A 15,384-nucleotide genomic window follows, 5' to 3' on the forward strand; every position below is an offset into this window, starting at 1 on the left:
GACCTGGATTTGGCCCTCCCAGCAGCAGAAGGGTCTGCTGCTCTTGCTGAAGGGACAGCCCCAGGCCCTAGGGGTGAGTGGGCCAAAGATCGGAGCACAGGCCTTGGGGATAGGGCCGTTTCCTGAGACAGAACAGGGATTTCCTTAAAATATCCAAATTCTCTACATCACTGAGAGTGATAATAAGCTGAATGGAACCATCCTGAACTGCACAAACCTTACAGATCCAGAAAACGGAAAGATTCACTGAGCCTGTCCATCTCTGGAAGGGAAAAAAAATTTCCTCTACCTATGTAGCAAAGATATGAATAAAGACTTTTAAGGTCAATGACAATGTCCTGTGTTGCACAAAGGAAAACACTTGATGTGCAGATTGCTATCTTCCTGGGAGACCGCCCCGAGTTTGGAGTCTCTAAGGTGGGAAAGTGGTCGGTGTGCACTGACCTTAGGGGAAACCTCTGTTCTGAGAACTTCTCATAGGCTGTCTCTTACCTCCAGGTGGCTCAGATCCTGACTGGGCTGATGACACGGTGCCTGGGGGTGACAGTCGCTCCTTTTTTTCCACATGCTGATGGATTTCGACTTTACATTATCACTAAAATATACTGTCCCGTGTGGGGATCCGTCTCTGTGAGTATCAGTCATCGTTTCATTGCCTCCAGTTTCAGCTGTCTGCAGTACCTTCATCCTTTTCTCTCAAAACCCCCTGCATTTCTTTTCAAGCCTTAAGCCAACTGTTTGGGTAGATAACATTTATAGGGAAGTAGGGGGAGCTTGGAAAATGTCGTAAGGCTGAGAGTGCATATCCAGGCTCTGAGTGGATTCTCTCTCTCTGGTCACTTCTTCGTTTCCGGTGTGCTGTCCATCGCTGCTGGCAGGAAAGTAACAAAGGGTCTGGTAAGTGTCTCACTGTTGAATCTCAAATGGGTCTAGTGAATCAGGGAATTATTCAGCTACGAGGCTAAAGCACACAAGACTTGCTGGTTCTCTAAAGAAGGACCCTAGAAATGGTCTGGGGAGATCTCTAGAAGTGCTGCCTCCGTGACACTTGGGCAAGAATGACTGACTTAGCTCTGTGTTCTGTGACATTCCATGTCAACAGTCTCCCTGTACAAGAGCCTGCGGGAACCAAAGCTGAATCTCTATCAGATGCTTCCTTCTTCCTCTTGAGAATGGGGACGTTCCCCCATGGAAACGTCCAAACTCAACTCAGCTGAGTTAAATGTCACTTACTGACCTCTCAAACACAGGTGACCATGAGAGGGGGGACTGCAAAAATCTTTCTCGCTCTCTCTTTTCAGATCCAAGGAAGCCTAGGGATGAACACAGTCAGTGCCATTATAGCAGTGTTAGGTACATATCTGGCAATTCAAGAAGAAATAATTCTATGGCAAGAAATTACGTGGAAATATTCTCATGAAACTGTATTTCTTATTGTAAGTATTTCCTGTTCCAATAATGGCATTCTGGAAACCAGCCTTGTCTGAACTTTTCTTTGTAAATTCTCACCATGGAGCTGAATGGGACTTGGGTTGCCTGAATGCTAGATTGAGGGTTAAGGAATCTAGAAGTACTGAGCAGTAAGGTTAACTTTTCAACATTATTCATCTCTGGAGGCTCTCATGTAGTGTGATTGGCCAGTGGGAAATTCTGCAAGAACTCAGGTTCTCCAAGGAACACTTCTATGTTGATTTTGAAAAAAATCTGAGGAGAAAAAGGAAAACTGGCGTTCCAGTTGCTCCATGATTTTTAGGGATTCTGAGCAACCAATGGAAATGACCAGAGTGTATGTGTATTTCTTAGATGTGCTGTGCAGCCAGGATAAGGGAGAAGTTCAGGGGATTAACTGCAGGCTCTTATGTGTCATAAGAAACAATTGCTCAAAGTCCAAAGGAGATTTTTAAGTCAGAAAATTACTGTTGAGGGTGGGAAGTGGGGAGGAGCAAAACAAACCAAAAAAATCACTATGGAAATACTTGGCCTTAACTGATATTCTTGCGCCCAAGAGCAAAAGGGTAGAGCTCCACTGATCCATTTTCAAGTTGTTCACTTAGTATATTTGAATTGAAAGAAGACCCAGGATTCCCTGCTAAGGAAAGGGTCTCATATTGTAGTGAGATGAACTAGGACCAGGTATGAAATTCTACCAACTATGTCTGCCCAGACCTTTTTCTTCTGTCCCCTGGTTTTTCTGTCTTCTACAAGCTTGACTTTGTTGTTGCTGTTATTGTTTGTTAGTTTGGTTTTTTTCCTCCTGGTTCACAGGCAAGGCTGACTGGAATGCTGGTCCTCTTTCTGATGGAAGTCTGCGCTGCTTTGTCTCTCTCCATATTTGGGTGCAGGGTGGCCTGTTCCATCAACAACGTGAGTGCTCTGGGTTTTTATGGGTTTTCTTTCTCTCTTTTCTTTTCTTTTTCTATCTCCTCTCCCTTTCTCTCTGTCTGTCTCTCTCCTGTTTCTTTCTTTCTGTGTGTGTGTGTGTGTGTGTCCTCTATTCTTTCTGTGGGGAAGATTAGGGAGGGGAAAATATATGTAAACCCTGCTTATCTTTGAAGGGAGTAGCACAGATGGAGCTGGAATGACATGGCCAATTGCACTCAGCCAGAGAACTGTCCCCTTTTCCCGGTCCTCTGGAGTCATTTCTGGTACTGTTGAGGAAGCGTCAGGAAAGAGAGTGAAAGCCAGGATGGGAACATAGACCTGCCAGGTACCAGGATTCAGAAGGCAGGTGCTTAAAGATTATATTATTCCCAAGGCATGTGGAATTCCTTTTTGCCTCCTGATAGTTTGACTACAAGATTCTAATGTTCTGATTTTTTCACAGGTGGTGGTCCTCTTACCAAATAATGACAACAAACCTTCAGCAGTCTCCCCTGAACATGACTATGAGGAGGTCACAGTGCAGTAGATCCCAGTGGTTTGACATTTCCAGTCAATCTGTGCTATTCTCACGCCATTGGCTATTTACTGTGTACATTCGTGCGTCTGACTGCCCTTAAGTTTATACATTTGAAATCCTGTTGTGACAAAACAGAGTACAATAAAGACTTCTTTTGATTTTATGCTGACGAAGGTTATTCTTTTGATTCCCCACCATACCATCCCTCAACTTTTCGAGGAGTCAGGAAACAGCGTGTCACTTTAAAGTCTCTAAATCTATGTAAATAGAAACAAGTTGTAATTGGATTCAGATTTTTATTACATCAGTCCATATCACACCAAATCTCTCATAGGAGAAAAAGAAATCTACGTTGGTTATTTCTCATTCAACCGCTCTGTGTGGCCCTGCTTTTTAAAATTCTGTCTCTCTGAATGAAGGTCCGGGACATTTCTACTGCCAGTGAATTCTTAGCCAGTGTCAACCAGAATAGCACCTGAATCTTCCTTCTGTGTTCCTTGATGACACTCTCAGACAAGGGCAGTGTGCATTCAAAATAGTAGCCCTACGAAGATCTCTGCATCCTGACTTCCAGAACCTTTGAATATGTTATATGGCAACTGGGAGTCAGAAGTTACAGAAAGAATTAAAATTGCTAATCTTGGATTGTCTCTTGGGCCCAATATTGTAAAAGGGAGGAACAGGTCTCACTCCATATTAGGTCTGTTTCTTTTACTTTAATCTTTGCATTCTATCACTCTTGCTATAAGTTAATCTCTAAAGGGCTGTTGACTATAGCTTAAAGTACACATAATGGCCCATCCTCTGGAACCCTGCCTCCTATGCCTGAGCGTTCAGTTAGAATACCTTTGTTTAGTTCACAGGAAACATTTTGACCAGGCTCACCTATGAATGACCACAGGAGGGAAGAAACCAGCACACCTCCAGAGGCTGGCCAGATCCAGGAATGTCTGCAATAACTTAACCACTTTTTTATGCTACCTCCTCACCCCCTCCTCATTTTTGCTCTATAAAAGAACCTAATCCAAACATCCAAACCCTGGCAAGATGGTTCTTTGGGACATGAGTCTACCATCTTTTCGACCTGTTGACTTTATGAATAAGGTCTCTATTCCTTGCCCCAATGACCCGTGTCTCGATTTATTGACCTGTCGTACAGTGAGCAGTATGAGCTTGGGCTCGGTAACAATCTAACCATATGGGTTGTTAAAAGTAGAAAACTCTTCTCAGTTGCAGTCATAGAGAGTGATGTGTCAGTGGAAGGAGGGTTAGAGAGACATGATGTGAGAAGAACCTGACCCACCATTGCTGGATCTGAAGGGCCTGGAGCCAAAGAATGTGATTATGTAGGGTCCAAGAGACAATCCAGGATAATTGCCTTATTTTAAGATCAGCTGCAAACAATCCTGTAATAAGCAGTCCTCACTCATCCTCTTTGAGTATCCCACTAATTTTCTTTCAAGTTAATAAATGATAGATGACACTCATGTAGACTAGGTGGAGGAGGGGACATAGCCATTTAAATAAATCATGCTCAATCAATAATCCTAAGTAATCTTAAAGGAGAAAAAAGCTGAAGTTGTGCTCATAATGCACATCATAAAAAAGGCAATTCCACATGAATGATGGCTTAAGTTTGAAAAGAAAACCATCATCAAGACTATAAGGCAATATAGAATAATATATTACCTCAGTGAGGCACAGAAAAATGTGTTAAACAAGATGCACAAAATTTGACTGAAAAGTGTGTTTTATAGTCTGCATAGAATTAATTTTTTTTATCAAATAGAAACATAAGGAGAGTTGGCAGATCAAGAATATATTTCTAGAATATAACTGTATAACACAAAACATCAAAGGGTTAATGTGAACAGTCTTCATGGACAGCAACAAATCAACTTTTTTAAAGACATAGAAGAGGGAAAAAATATTAACAGGGACCTTGTAGAAGAAAGCGTGTAAATACCAGAGACACAAGAAGACTAATCACCCTTATCAGTATTTAGGGAAATGAATTAAGTGTGATGCATAGTGTGATGCATAGTGTGATGCAAGTACACGCCAACGAGGGAATCTGACAATACCAGTGTTGGCTAAGACGTAGATCAATGGGAACATTTATTCCTATTTTAAAGGAGAAATTTGATTAAAAAACACTTCGGGAAATAATTTTAAGTTTTCTCATAAAGTTACATGTACATTTCCTATGAACCTGTTATTTCCACTCCTAGATAAACTTCTACAGATGTGAACTAGGACTCATGCACAACAAGGTATTTTAAAGCCAGGATGGTGATAGCAAAGAGTTGAAGCAATCCAAACATCCATCTATAGGATGTTGGATAAAGTACATAAATTATAAAGCAGTCAAAAAATAAACGAACCACAGCTGTGTGTGACGATCTCCAGGAGTCTTCAAAATGCCAAAAGTGGAAAAGCATAGAACATGAGACTATATATTCATTATGACTCCATCTGCCTTTCTACTCACCCACTGAAAGTTTACATTGGAAATATATATGTGTGTATATATATATATATATACACACTCACTAATGTTTTATGCAAAAACCAATAAATGATTAGCACAAATTAAGAGTGGTAATTACCTGACAGGTAGGTTACCTCTCTAACCTTTTCTCCATCACCTCTCACTGAGTCACCATGTCTAGCCACAGCCTTCTTGAAGTGAACAAATGAAGCTTCCTCACTGCACTGTTACCTCTTCCTGGAAGACTCTTTTTCATTCCTCAACAATTTTAAAAATGAGACCTTTTCAGGGAAACTTTTGACCATTCTATTCAAAATTGCAAATCTACCTGCAGCGCGCTTAATCCCTTTAAACTTCACATTTTGTTTCATATTATTTTTTTCTCCTCTAGCATAACAACATAAATGTGCCTGTGTACTTTGCTTATTTCATTAATTTCCATTAGAACAAGTGCATCAGGAGGGATTTTTATGTGTTATTCACTGCTTTATCCCCAGTTGCCTAACACAGCATTTGCTGCATAGAGAATTCTCAAATAGTCTCTGAATAGGAAATTAATCAACTCCATATAGAGCAAATGATCCATATGAGATGCTTCAGACCTTGCTGAAGTTTTGAGAGAATGCAGGTCTGAGGGTTTAAACAAAGTAAATCTCAACTTGTTTGATTGTCTCAGGAGCCAGGGGCTCAACCAAAACTACAGAAACCCAAATTTACAACCAACTTTGACAACTTCTGGCAAGTTAACCATAAGGACTTCTTATAAGAAAACAAGCCACTGACTATCCACGTTAAGCTTGGAGATGTTAAGGGTGCAGGGCCAGCCTCAACCAGTCCCTTACCATTTAGTAGATGACTCCGTATGAGCTTCAGACATATCCTAGGACTTCTGACCAATCCATACACAGCCTTGAAAGTGTACTCATAGGTACAGTACAATTATTGACCTGAATATTTACAGAGGCCCAAGAAGACCATATGCTGGAAAGGGAGTCTGAGGAGGGGAGTGCGGACGGTTGAGTCAGAACGACTATTCCTTATTCACAGAAATGATACTAAGAGCGTTGTCATTTCCTTTGTGGGCAAAGTGCGTGGTAAAAAAAAATGTTATGATGTCTCATGGATCATGGTTAACAGGATCCGTATCTTGCAGAATCACGTCTCCATAAGTGTCAGGTGGAGTCAGTAAGTCTTGGTAAGGATCTTCAGAATCTGATCGGATGCAGCAACTTAGTGCAGAAACCTGGAAATACGACATCATAGCATCTGTAAATACGTCACCTAAATTGTCAGTGAGTTTTTTTGTCTGATCTTGTCAGTTATCTTTGTAACACTTTATCCAGTCCACTATTTCTCAACTGATGGTAATCTTACCCCACCACGGGACATTTTACAATGTCTGGGGACATTCTGGTTGTCCCAACTAGGGGTGGAGGAAGCAGCAGACATCTAGTGGACAGAGGCTGGGAATGCTGCTAAACACCCTACAGTGCACGGAACATCCCATCACAGCAAATAATGATTCATCCCAAAATACCAACAGTGCCAAAGCTGAAACTCCGCGGTCAGCTCGTGTTTTCACACTAGCCAGCTAGGGGAGCGGGGATATTCCAGCCATGTCTGGGAATGCCTTGAAATACACTTTTCAGTGCTCTTGCAGGGTATTTGTGCGGTCAGCAATCCAGGTCCGCATCTACAGGATTTCGAGGAGGAGTAAGAGAGAGGGACATTCCATATAAAAAAACAAACACAGTGCCATCCATGAACACAGTGAGGTGTGTTCCTCTCTCTGCTGTCCTAGGGACATGGAAACAGAAGTATCAGTATGACGAAGTTGGGGCTGTAGAAAGGTCAACCATCTATGAGGGCTTTGCAGAATCTATGCCTGGCGGATGTCATACACACGCGGCGATGTGGGAGACGACATGTAATATATAAATATGTATGTGGACATGAACACATGGACATGTTGGTGTGTATATGACTGATGGGATGGCAGGAAAGATGTTATGAGGGCTGAATTCACATCAAGGCTACACTTAGGCATTCCTAGAGCTATTTTGTCTCTCACTTGACTTATAATTTTTCCATTTAAGTATTTATTTTTATCTACTAGGGCATTCACTTCTTGAAGACATGGATAGTGTCACTGTGTCCTTATCTCACAACACAGTAAACAACATAGTACATATTCAATATTTTTTTAAGCCTTTTTTTTTCCAGTGGAGGTACTGGGGATTGAACCCAGGACCTTGTGCATGCTGAGTAGTGCTCTACCACTAAGTTATACATACACCCCTCATGTGTATTTTAGATGATCAAATAAAAAAAAGTATGAATGAATGAATGAAACTGACTTTGTATATAACTCACAATGAATAAAAATGTTTACACAAAGGAACATTTAGCAAACAGAGTGCCTGGTGGGTATAACACATAATCATTGTTCTCTAACCCCACCATCTCCCACTTTACCATTAAGAATTTATTTTTGCCAATTCTCTACCCAACGAGAGATTGAAGTTAGCAAATAGGACATGTGATTCTTTGAAATGCTACTTGAAAAGCTTCTCCCCTTCCCAGTAAAGAAGGCTACTCACCAAGCTGATATCATTGCCATTCACGTGGTAAGTAAGCCCACAGAGTGAGAATGAAATAACAATTTGCACATAAGTCAGCATCATTTGAAGGATCACGATACTCTATGGAAGAGAGGAGGACAGAGTTCAGGTTTCCCCAGTTTCTACCTGCACTGTTCTCATCCTGATTGCCCAGGGCTAAGGGTTGGTGGATACTTTGCACAGCAATGCATTTCCTATTCAAGACATGCAAATTCTGTTAAGATGAAATACTGGATCTGACACAAACCTTACTTACTCACACCCATTAATCTGCTTCTACAGAAACAAACATGGGTTATGGGAATTCTAAATGGCAAAGCTTCTGCAAAGGAACGCCCTTAACATTCTAGAGCTACTTTTTAAAAAAGTTTTAAAAATTATTATTATTAAAATTTAGTTGATTTACAATGTTGTGTTAGTTTCTGGTGTACAGTGTAGTGATTCAGTTATATATATATATATATATATATATATATATATGTTTTTTCTTTTTCATTATAAATTATTATAAGATATTGAAAGTAGTTCCCTGTGCTATACAGTAGGTCCTTGTTGCTTATCTGTTTTATTCATAGTAGTTTGTATCTGCTAATCCCAAACTTCTAATTTATCCCTCCCCTCTTTCCCCTTTAGTAACCATGTTTGTTTTCTGCCTGTGAGTCAGATGTCTCTTATATGCGGAATCTAAAAAAAAAAAAATGATACAAATGAACTTATTTTCAAAACAGCTAAAGTTGCCCTCAATTCAAACACTGCTTCACATGTAAAGCATGTACTTTACTCATGTATAGGATAGATTTACCAACATTTCATTGGGTTCTTAAATAAACATAGAAAGGACTCAGACTAGCTCCCAACTTTTGTAGAATTTAGCTACTAGAAATCCACATGCCAATTCTCAATTAATGCTCAAGATCAGGCCTCCTCTGGACACATTGGTCTATAAACAGCCTTTCTGTTATCATATTTTTATTACAGAACATGTTCATTAGAGAAAATTAGGAAAGGTAAGAGTATGTTTTAAAATAGACACATATACACAATTCTGTAATCCTAAAATTGTGTTTTTGTTTTGATTTTTAGCAAAATTTGTGATTGCGCTTGTTTGAGTTGGTTTTTATTTCTCTATTCCTTTTCAGCGTTTAGAAAATGTATCTTTAAGCTTTAGTTACTGAGAACTAATGTGGCTGGAAACAAACATCACAAGTGAAAACACCCTCCAATTAAAAAAGTACTTACAGTTGTAAAAGATTTAACCAATGAACATTCAAGAAACTCTGAACATCCAAGTATGATTATATGAACCAAATTCATTGAGAGAAGAATTATTCCAATGCTTGAAAGTACTGTACTTATAATGTTATCACCGATACTGGCTGTAACCTGAAGGAAAATAGTACATTTATTGAAAATACTCAGGGCCTTTTTTGAATTTCCAGGAGCATCTTCTGCAGCATCCCAGACGCACACCCCACACTGGTTGGTGCAGGGGACCTTTCCTAAGCAATTCAGTTCCCTTTATTCCTGCGGCAGTGTGCTGAAAATCCATTGCACGTCATCGGAGAGAAGGCTACAACCCTCCCGTCACAAATGAAAGACCATGGACAGAGCCAACACGATGGGGGTTCTGTGCTCTGATGTCACTGGCGGCAATGACCTTTAATTTGACTCCTCTGAATTAGAAGCTCCCTGGCTCAAGCACACACAAGCACGCACATATTTTCACCTTCCAAAATGTATCTCAACTACCGTAACAAGGTCTGCAAATAGATGCTTCTTTACTGTGCTTCTTACGGGGAGAATTTTTGTTAACGTCTGCTAAAATTCAGACAGTTGGACACCTTCCTCTCCTCTAAGAAGTTGTTTTTTTCTACAGAATTACAGAGATCATTGACGTGAAAGTTACAAGTTCATCACCAAAATAGATCGGAGTATCCAAATTTTGTGTGGTTTGTCTTTGTACAGAGAGTCATTGTCAACTGTTCTTACTCATTAAGCGAGCAAAAGGGGAAATAATACTCACCAGAAATTTTGTGTGTTTTTTTGTACATGCGACAGTCAAAGATCCAGAAATGATGAACTGTTCGTAAGACAGAAGAGACATCCGTGGGAGAGAGCTGCTCTCCATCTACCTCACCCACCTCCACCCTCGCTGACCCACACTGAACCCCATCTCTCTCCCAGCCAGGGTGTATATTCTGAAAAAATAATCCTGAAGGCTAAATCACTGAACTGAACTGAAATGAATATAAGTCTATTATGGCTCTTCTTAGGTTGCTAGAAAGACCTGGAAGCACTGTTGCAGTGAATGAACATAGAACTATATAAGTGGAAAGACCAACTAATAAATATCTTCTGTTGCAGCTAAAGATAAAGCAAAAAAAAAAAAAAAAGGAAGAGGGGTTTCTGGATAGAAGAATATTGCTGTGGGGAAAAGGTAAGGCAAGAACTCATTGATTGCGATAGAGTTAGAAAAGAGCGATCCTTCTCTGCAGACACCCATCCTAATCTATCCAAATATGTTCCAACTTGAAATTCACTTGCTCTCTAAAGGATGCCTGGATTATCTCAGTTAAGAATAATGTCTCGGGGGCGGGGTAGAGGGTGGGAAGGGGTAGACGGGGGTTTCAAAATTGTAGAACAGATAAACAAGATTACACTGTATAGCACAGGGAAATATACACAAAATGTTATGATAAATCACAGAGAAAAAAATGTGACAATGAGTGTGTATATGTCCACGAATGACTGAAAAATTGTGCTGAACACTGGAATTTGACACAACACTGTAAAATGATTATGAATCAATAAAAAATGTTAAAAAAAAAAGAATAATGTCTCCTTTCAAAGGAGCCAGCAGGTAACTCAAGAGCATTTTTTTTTAGCCAAAAACTTGCAATTGGTCCTGAGGCTAATTTTGTCTCCTACTTTCTTACAAATTCCCTAAATTCTTGGCACAATGTCTCTTCTAAAAAGAGTCTCAGCTATTGTCTTTAGAAGTTATAAAAAATTAAATATATATATCTAATTATATATATATTTTATATAACTTTGATTTCCATGGTAGTTGAAACAGATATACTCACAGACATTGCAGCCCAGAATGGGTAGCCAATATAAAAGCAGAATAAAAAATTCCTGAAGTCGGAAGACCAGTAAAAAAAAATCTCAATTATCCCAAATAAGAAATATGTGGAGCCAATCATTATCTGAGCTGCCTGGAGGAAGGAAAAAGAAGGAAGTCTCTAATGTAGAAAGGTTATACATATGAATCTCAAAATCACATATGAATCACATTCTGTCTTTTCCACCTTCAATGTCTCTTAAAAATTATCCTGAGAAGAGTGAAATCCTAGAAATTTGTGTTAGTTTACCAAGCCCTATTCATGGATATTGCCTCACGGGAAAAAAATATTTGGGGAAAAAACAGTTCATTTTATCTCTAGGAGCCCATAACACCTTCAAACCAAAACATTTTACCTGCAGGTACTCCCAGATATATTTTCTTTGCCCACTTTTGATCTAATCTTGTAAACTGGTATAATTTAATTCATTTCCAAGAAAATTATATATCATTTAGCTTTTCATACTCAACCCCCACATGTCTACAGGACTGACAATAACTTACACCAAGGGACTGTAGATTGTTTTTAAGGAAATTATTCAGCTTGCTGTGTCGATACTGAGCAAAATGAGATGTGTCTGCCTGTTCCAGCCGAGTGCTTTGAATCTTGTTGGTTGGAATGCCCTCAGCATCCCGAATGGCGTCAACGATGTTGCTCATTCTGTAAAAGACCACATGTAGTTAAAACTCTTAGTTAAGCTCCACCACCTTCAATGTGCAAAATTTCTGAAAGCCATTTCACAGACAGCAGCCACTGTACTTCCTAGAACTCAGAGGTTTGTATTTCGCAGGAAGAGAAGGGACTGGCGAAAATGCACCACGTGTAAAACTTGGTCACCCTGCTCTCAACAAACCTATGGGAAGCAGATGACAAGCCACCCTTTCCTGGGGCCTGGAAGGGCTGGTTCTGAGGTGCTGCAGGATGGAATCAGTGGAATGTGGAATTAGTGGGAAATGGGAGCAGTCCAATGGACTGCCACTGGGGCTTGGACCAGCCTCGTTGCTACTTCCAGAAATTAAAGATGCTCACCTTTGTAAAGGGGACACGTCAATCTAATTTCCCACGTACCTGAAAAGGCAATGGCTTGAATTGAAAGAACACAGATTTTAACGTCAGGCCCAGCTCACTCACTCCCTTGTTCTGTGACTTTGAACAATTCAAATTATATTCTCTGAGTTTCCGTTTCTTCAGCTGTGACTTAGGAACAGTGGTGCTTATCACACCTCATAAGGATTTTCTGGTACAATGTCATTGAGATAAGCTCATCAACATTATTTAATAATCAGTCAGAAACATGATGAGTATTTCCAGCTAATGTCCTCTCTCCTCAGAACAAGAGCAATTTACGCTTTCCTATTAATTTTCCATGGAATTTTCTAAAATTCCAATATGATCAATTTTTAGACTAGAACAGAATGGAACTCACTTTACTGGTCGTCTCATCTAAGCCTCATTTTTCTTTAATTCTGAAAGCAATACTATTTTTATATATTCAATATAATAAATGTAATATAAGCTTACAGCAATTTTGAAAAATAGATAAAATTTTACCTATAGTAGCACTAACCAAACACAACTAACAGCACTTGTCTTCCTTCCATTCCAATATTTCTTGATACACATAAATGGCTTTTGAGAGTTTAATTAGGGTTTATGTGCATATTTGTATCTAGATTTTTTTACACTTAGCATTATGTATTAAAAATCTATGCCTCTTCCAGATGACCACTTTTATGTCTGCACAATATTTGTTAAAAAGGGTAAAAGTATAATTTATTAACCATTCTCAAGGTGCCATATGTGTAAGTGGCATTTTTTTGTTATTGTACATAAATATCCATTTAACATCTATATTTATAAACTTCCTTTTGTGGGGTCACTGGATCAAAGTATAATAAAGATACTGTTACAGCGTGTGCTGCTTATTCCAAATTGCATGCCAAAGACGTTCTATCTATTTATGCTCTCACTAGACATACCTGGATTAGCAAGTTATGACACCCTCACTGAAAAAGTTCTAAAGATTAAGTCAGATGTTGAAGAGAGACTTCAAATTAAAAGTAAAAAGGAGCAGTAACAATTTTCTTTTTCTAGTAACATAAGATTTTCTTCACCTCTGTTTCTTTAGCATATAGAATATCCCTTAGCATATAATGGGAGAACAGTACTTTATTTATTCAATAAATTAATGTCAAAAAAATAAAAAGAAGATTTGAGTCTATTGCTGAAATCCTAAAACAAAAACAAGTAATACTTTTATGGATAAGTCATGAATTCTGATGCAAAGGACAGACAGAATTAAAGGTGATACTTGCTGCTTTAGAAATGTCCTGAGTTACTTTTGACTATTTATCATATACTCGCCTCTGTGAGAAACCTTTCTGTCTGTGGCTTTCAGAGTTTCAGAAGATGGCATATTCAGCTTTGGGTGAAGAAAAGAGTCTTATTTTTCAAAATTCTTTAATCACCTTTAAAATAAAACACTACCCTATCATGTGTATGAGCACATATACACATGGTAAAATTTCGATACGGGTGGGAAGGAGACAAACCACTCTCAAAAGAATGATTGTCTTTGAGTGAAGAAAAGAGAAAAATGGGATGGAGACTTAGGGTTGAGGCTTCAGTTCTACCTGTGAAGATTTATTTATTTGTATTACGTAACATGGAGGTAAATACGGCAAAAAGTGACTCCGGGCGATTGACTCCGGGCGGTCGGTAAAGTAGGTGTAACAGTATTGTCTGGCTGTATAGCATTACTATGTAACATATAACAGCAAAGGGAAAATACTGCCCCAAAACAGCTGCCATACTGACAGCGAGAGAAGGTTTTGTTTCATCCCCAGTCCTCACCCTCCAGCTGAGACCTGCTCCCAGCACAGGGGTTTTACATATCCCCAGCCCAGACTCAAGTACAGATTCATTGTCAAGTTCTACCAGAACATATAAACCCCAAAATGGGTTGTGCCTACCTTGCTGTCTGTCCAAGGCTGCTCAGGTTTTAAGTTGCAAGCTACGTGGGTTTTTAACCAAAGGATTGTTACTCTAGGCTTCTGCAATTCCAACTTTAGACTGGGCATAAGGGCAGTAGAGATAAGCCAGCACTGACGTTATCAGAAGATAATCAACACTCTACCGTGCTCAGAAATAGAGATATTTTTGCCCGCTTCCTGAACTCTTCTGATGGTATATATTCTACTGTTATTTCTGTTTTTACTTGCTTCTTTTATTTAGATTCAAACTCCCTTCAATTACATTCATATTAATTAATTCTAGTTATGTTTTTAAGTTACCCTTATCAAAAAAAGACAACTTCAAACCTTGGTATCCTCCTGTGTTCGACCCTTTTGCTCTTTGCAGAGAGAACACTTCTGAAAGGCTAGAACAATATTTCGTTACCCTCATCTCTAACAAATATTAGAGAGTGGTATGTATACAGTAACGTTTAATGGGCTGGTTTAATGACCAGTGCTCAGTATTTCGTTGTCCAACCCTTACATGATCCGATGATTAACTTGTCATTTGTATTTTGTAATTAAAAAGAAATGGAAGTTGAGAAGGGCTCTAAGCTCACACAAGCAGTGATTAATCAAATCGAGTCTGTCAAAGCACATCTCTGGGTTATTAGAGTTAATTTCAGCAAGCCTGAAATTGTCATGAGCTGTTCTGCTGTAGAACTTGCGTGGCACTGACCCTTAGTCAAGACATTGATCCACAGTGTTGCTTTGTAACCATGGATGTGAGGAGTTTCTGGGCAGTTTCTACCAGCTTGTCAGCATGATTTATTGATAGCAACGTGATTGGTGATTTGCACGTGGCTTCAGTGAGACCACAAAGTGGGTCTGCCATTGGGGCTGGTTTCATAACAAGAAATATACCCACATGACTAACCAGGTACGAGAAGTCCCAACTACTGCTACAATTTGGGGCTCCCTGGTTCTGAGGTGTTCTGCCGGGGTTGCCTGTCAAGAACAGAGCATGCGTCACAGAGAACCGGAGCCTGGCATTCTAGACCTCTTGCTGTGAGGCAGGCTTTAGCTGGAATGCATATCCTTTGTCTAACATTGCTGCTGTATTGTGTCCTATCCCACATAGACCCCAAAGTTGTAAGCATTGTTCTGTTGGATCTTGTTGGTCTTCTTTAGAAATAGAACCCTATCTAACGGCCACTGTTAGAGCATTTGGTATCAAAACTGACACTGCACTAAAAACCCAGACTCATCTTTAAAAGAATTGCTGAGAATTTAC

At 39.5% G+C, this 15,384-nt stretch overlaps 2 protein-coding genes across 5 annotated transcripts; one reads left to right on the forward strand and one right to left on the reverse strand.

Annotated features, from left to right (window-relative positions):
• Positions 1-522: 522 nt before the first annotated feature.
• Positions 523-3,040, forward strand: LOC140699065 (membrane-spanning 4-domains subfamily A member 4A-like). 2 transcript variants are annotated; one of them, XM_072970845.1, is made up of 4 exons: positions 523-630; positions 1,302-1,436; positions 2,266-2,364; positions 2,825-3,040. In XM_072970845.1, exons 1-4 carry the CDS (start codon positions 523-525, stop codon positions 2,906-2,908), a joined length of 426 nt encoding a protein of 141 aa, XP_072826946.1. In that variant the 3' UTR covers positions 2,909-3,040. The 2 variants fall into 2 exon arrangements, 1 of the variants encoding a protein (XP_072826946.1); XR_012077086.1 differs by lacking the exons at positions 523-630; positions 1,302-1,436 and adding an exon at positions 2,556-2,724 and having other exon boundaries at positions 1,634-2,364.
• Positions 3,041-3,256: 216 nt separating this feature from the next.
• Positions 3,257-14,200, reverse strand: LOC140699066 (high affinity immunoglobulin epsilon receptor subunit beta-like). Of its 3 annotated transcripts, XM_072970847.1 has the most exons (8): positions 14,109-14,158; positions 12,166-12,204; positions 11,640-11,796; positions 11,098-11,229; positions 10,035-10,091; positions 9,251-9,394; positions 7,991-8,092; positions 3,257-6,633 (listed from the first exon to the last, which is right to left on the reverse strand). In XM_072970847.1, the coding sequence occupies exons 3-8, from the start codon at positions 11,793-11,795 to the stop codon at positions 6,508-6,510; spliced, it is 717 nt and encodes a 238-aa protein (XP_072826948.1). In that variant the 5' UTR covers position 11,796; positions 12,166-12,204; positions 14,109-14,158; the 3' UTR covers positions 3,257-6,507. The 3 variants fall into 3 exon arrangements, with proteins under 3 accessions (XP_072826948.1, XP_072826947.1, XP_072826949.1); XM_072970846.1 differs by lacking the exon at positions 12,166-12,204 and having other exon boundaries at positions 14,109-14,200; XM_072970848.1 differs by lacking the exons at positions 9,251-9,394; positions 10,035-10,091; positions 12,166-12,204 and having other exon boundaries at positions 14,109-14,200.
• Between the last annotated feature and the right edge of the window lie 1,184 nt (positions 14,201-15,384).

This window comes from Vicugna pacos, chromosome 10, assembly GCF_048564905.1.
Source record: "Vicugna pacos chromosome 10, VicPac4, whole genome shotgun sequence".
NCBI classification, from domain to species: domain Eukaryota; kingdom Metazoa; phylum Chordata; class Mammalia; order Artiodactyla; family Camelidae; genus Vicugna; species Vicugna pacos.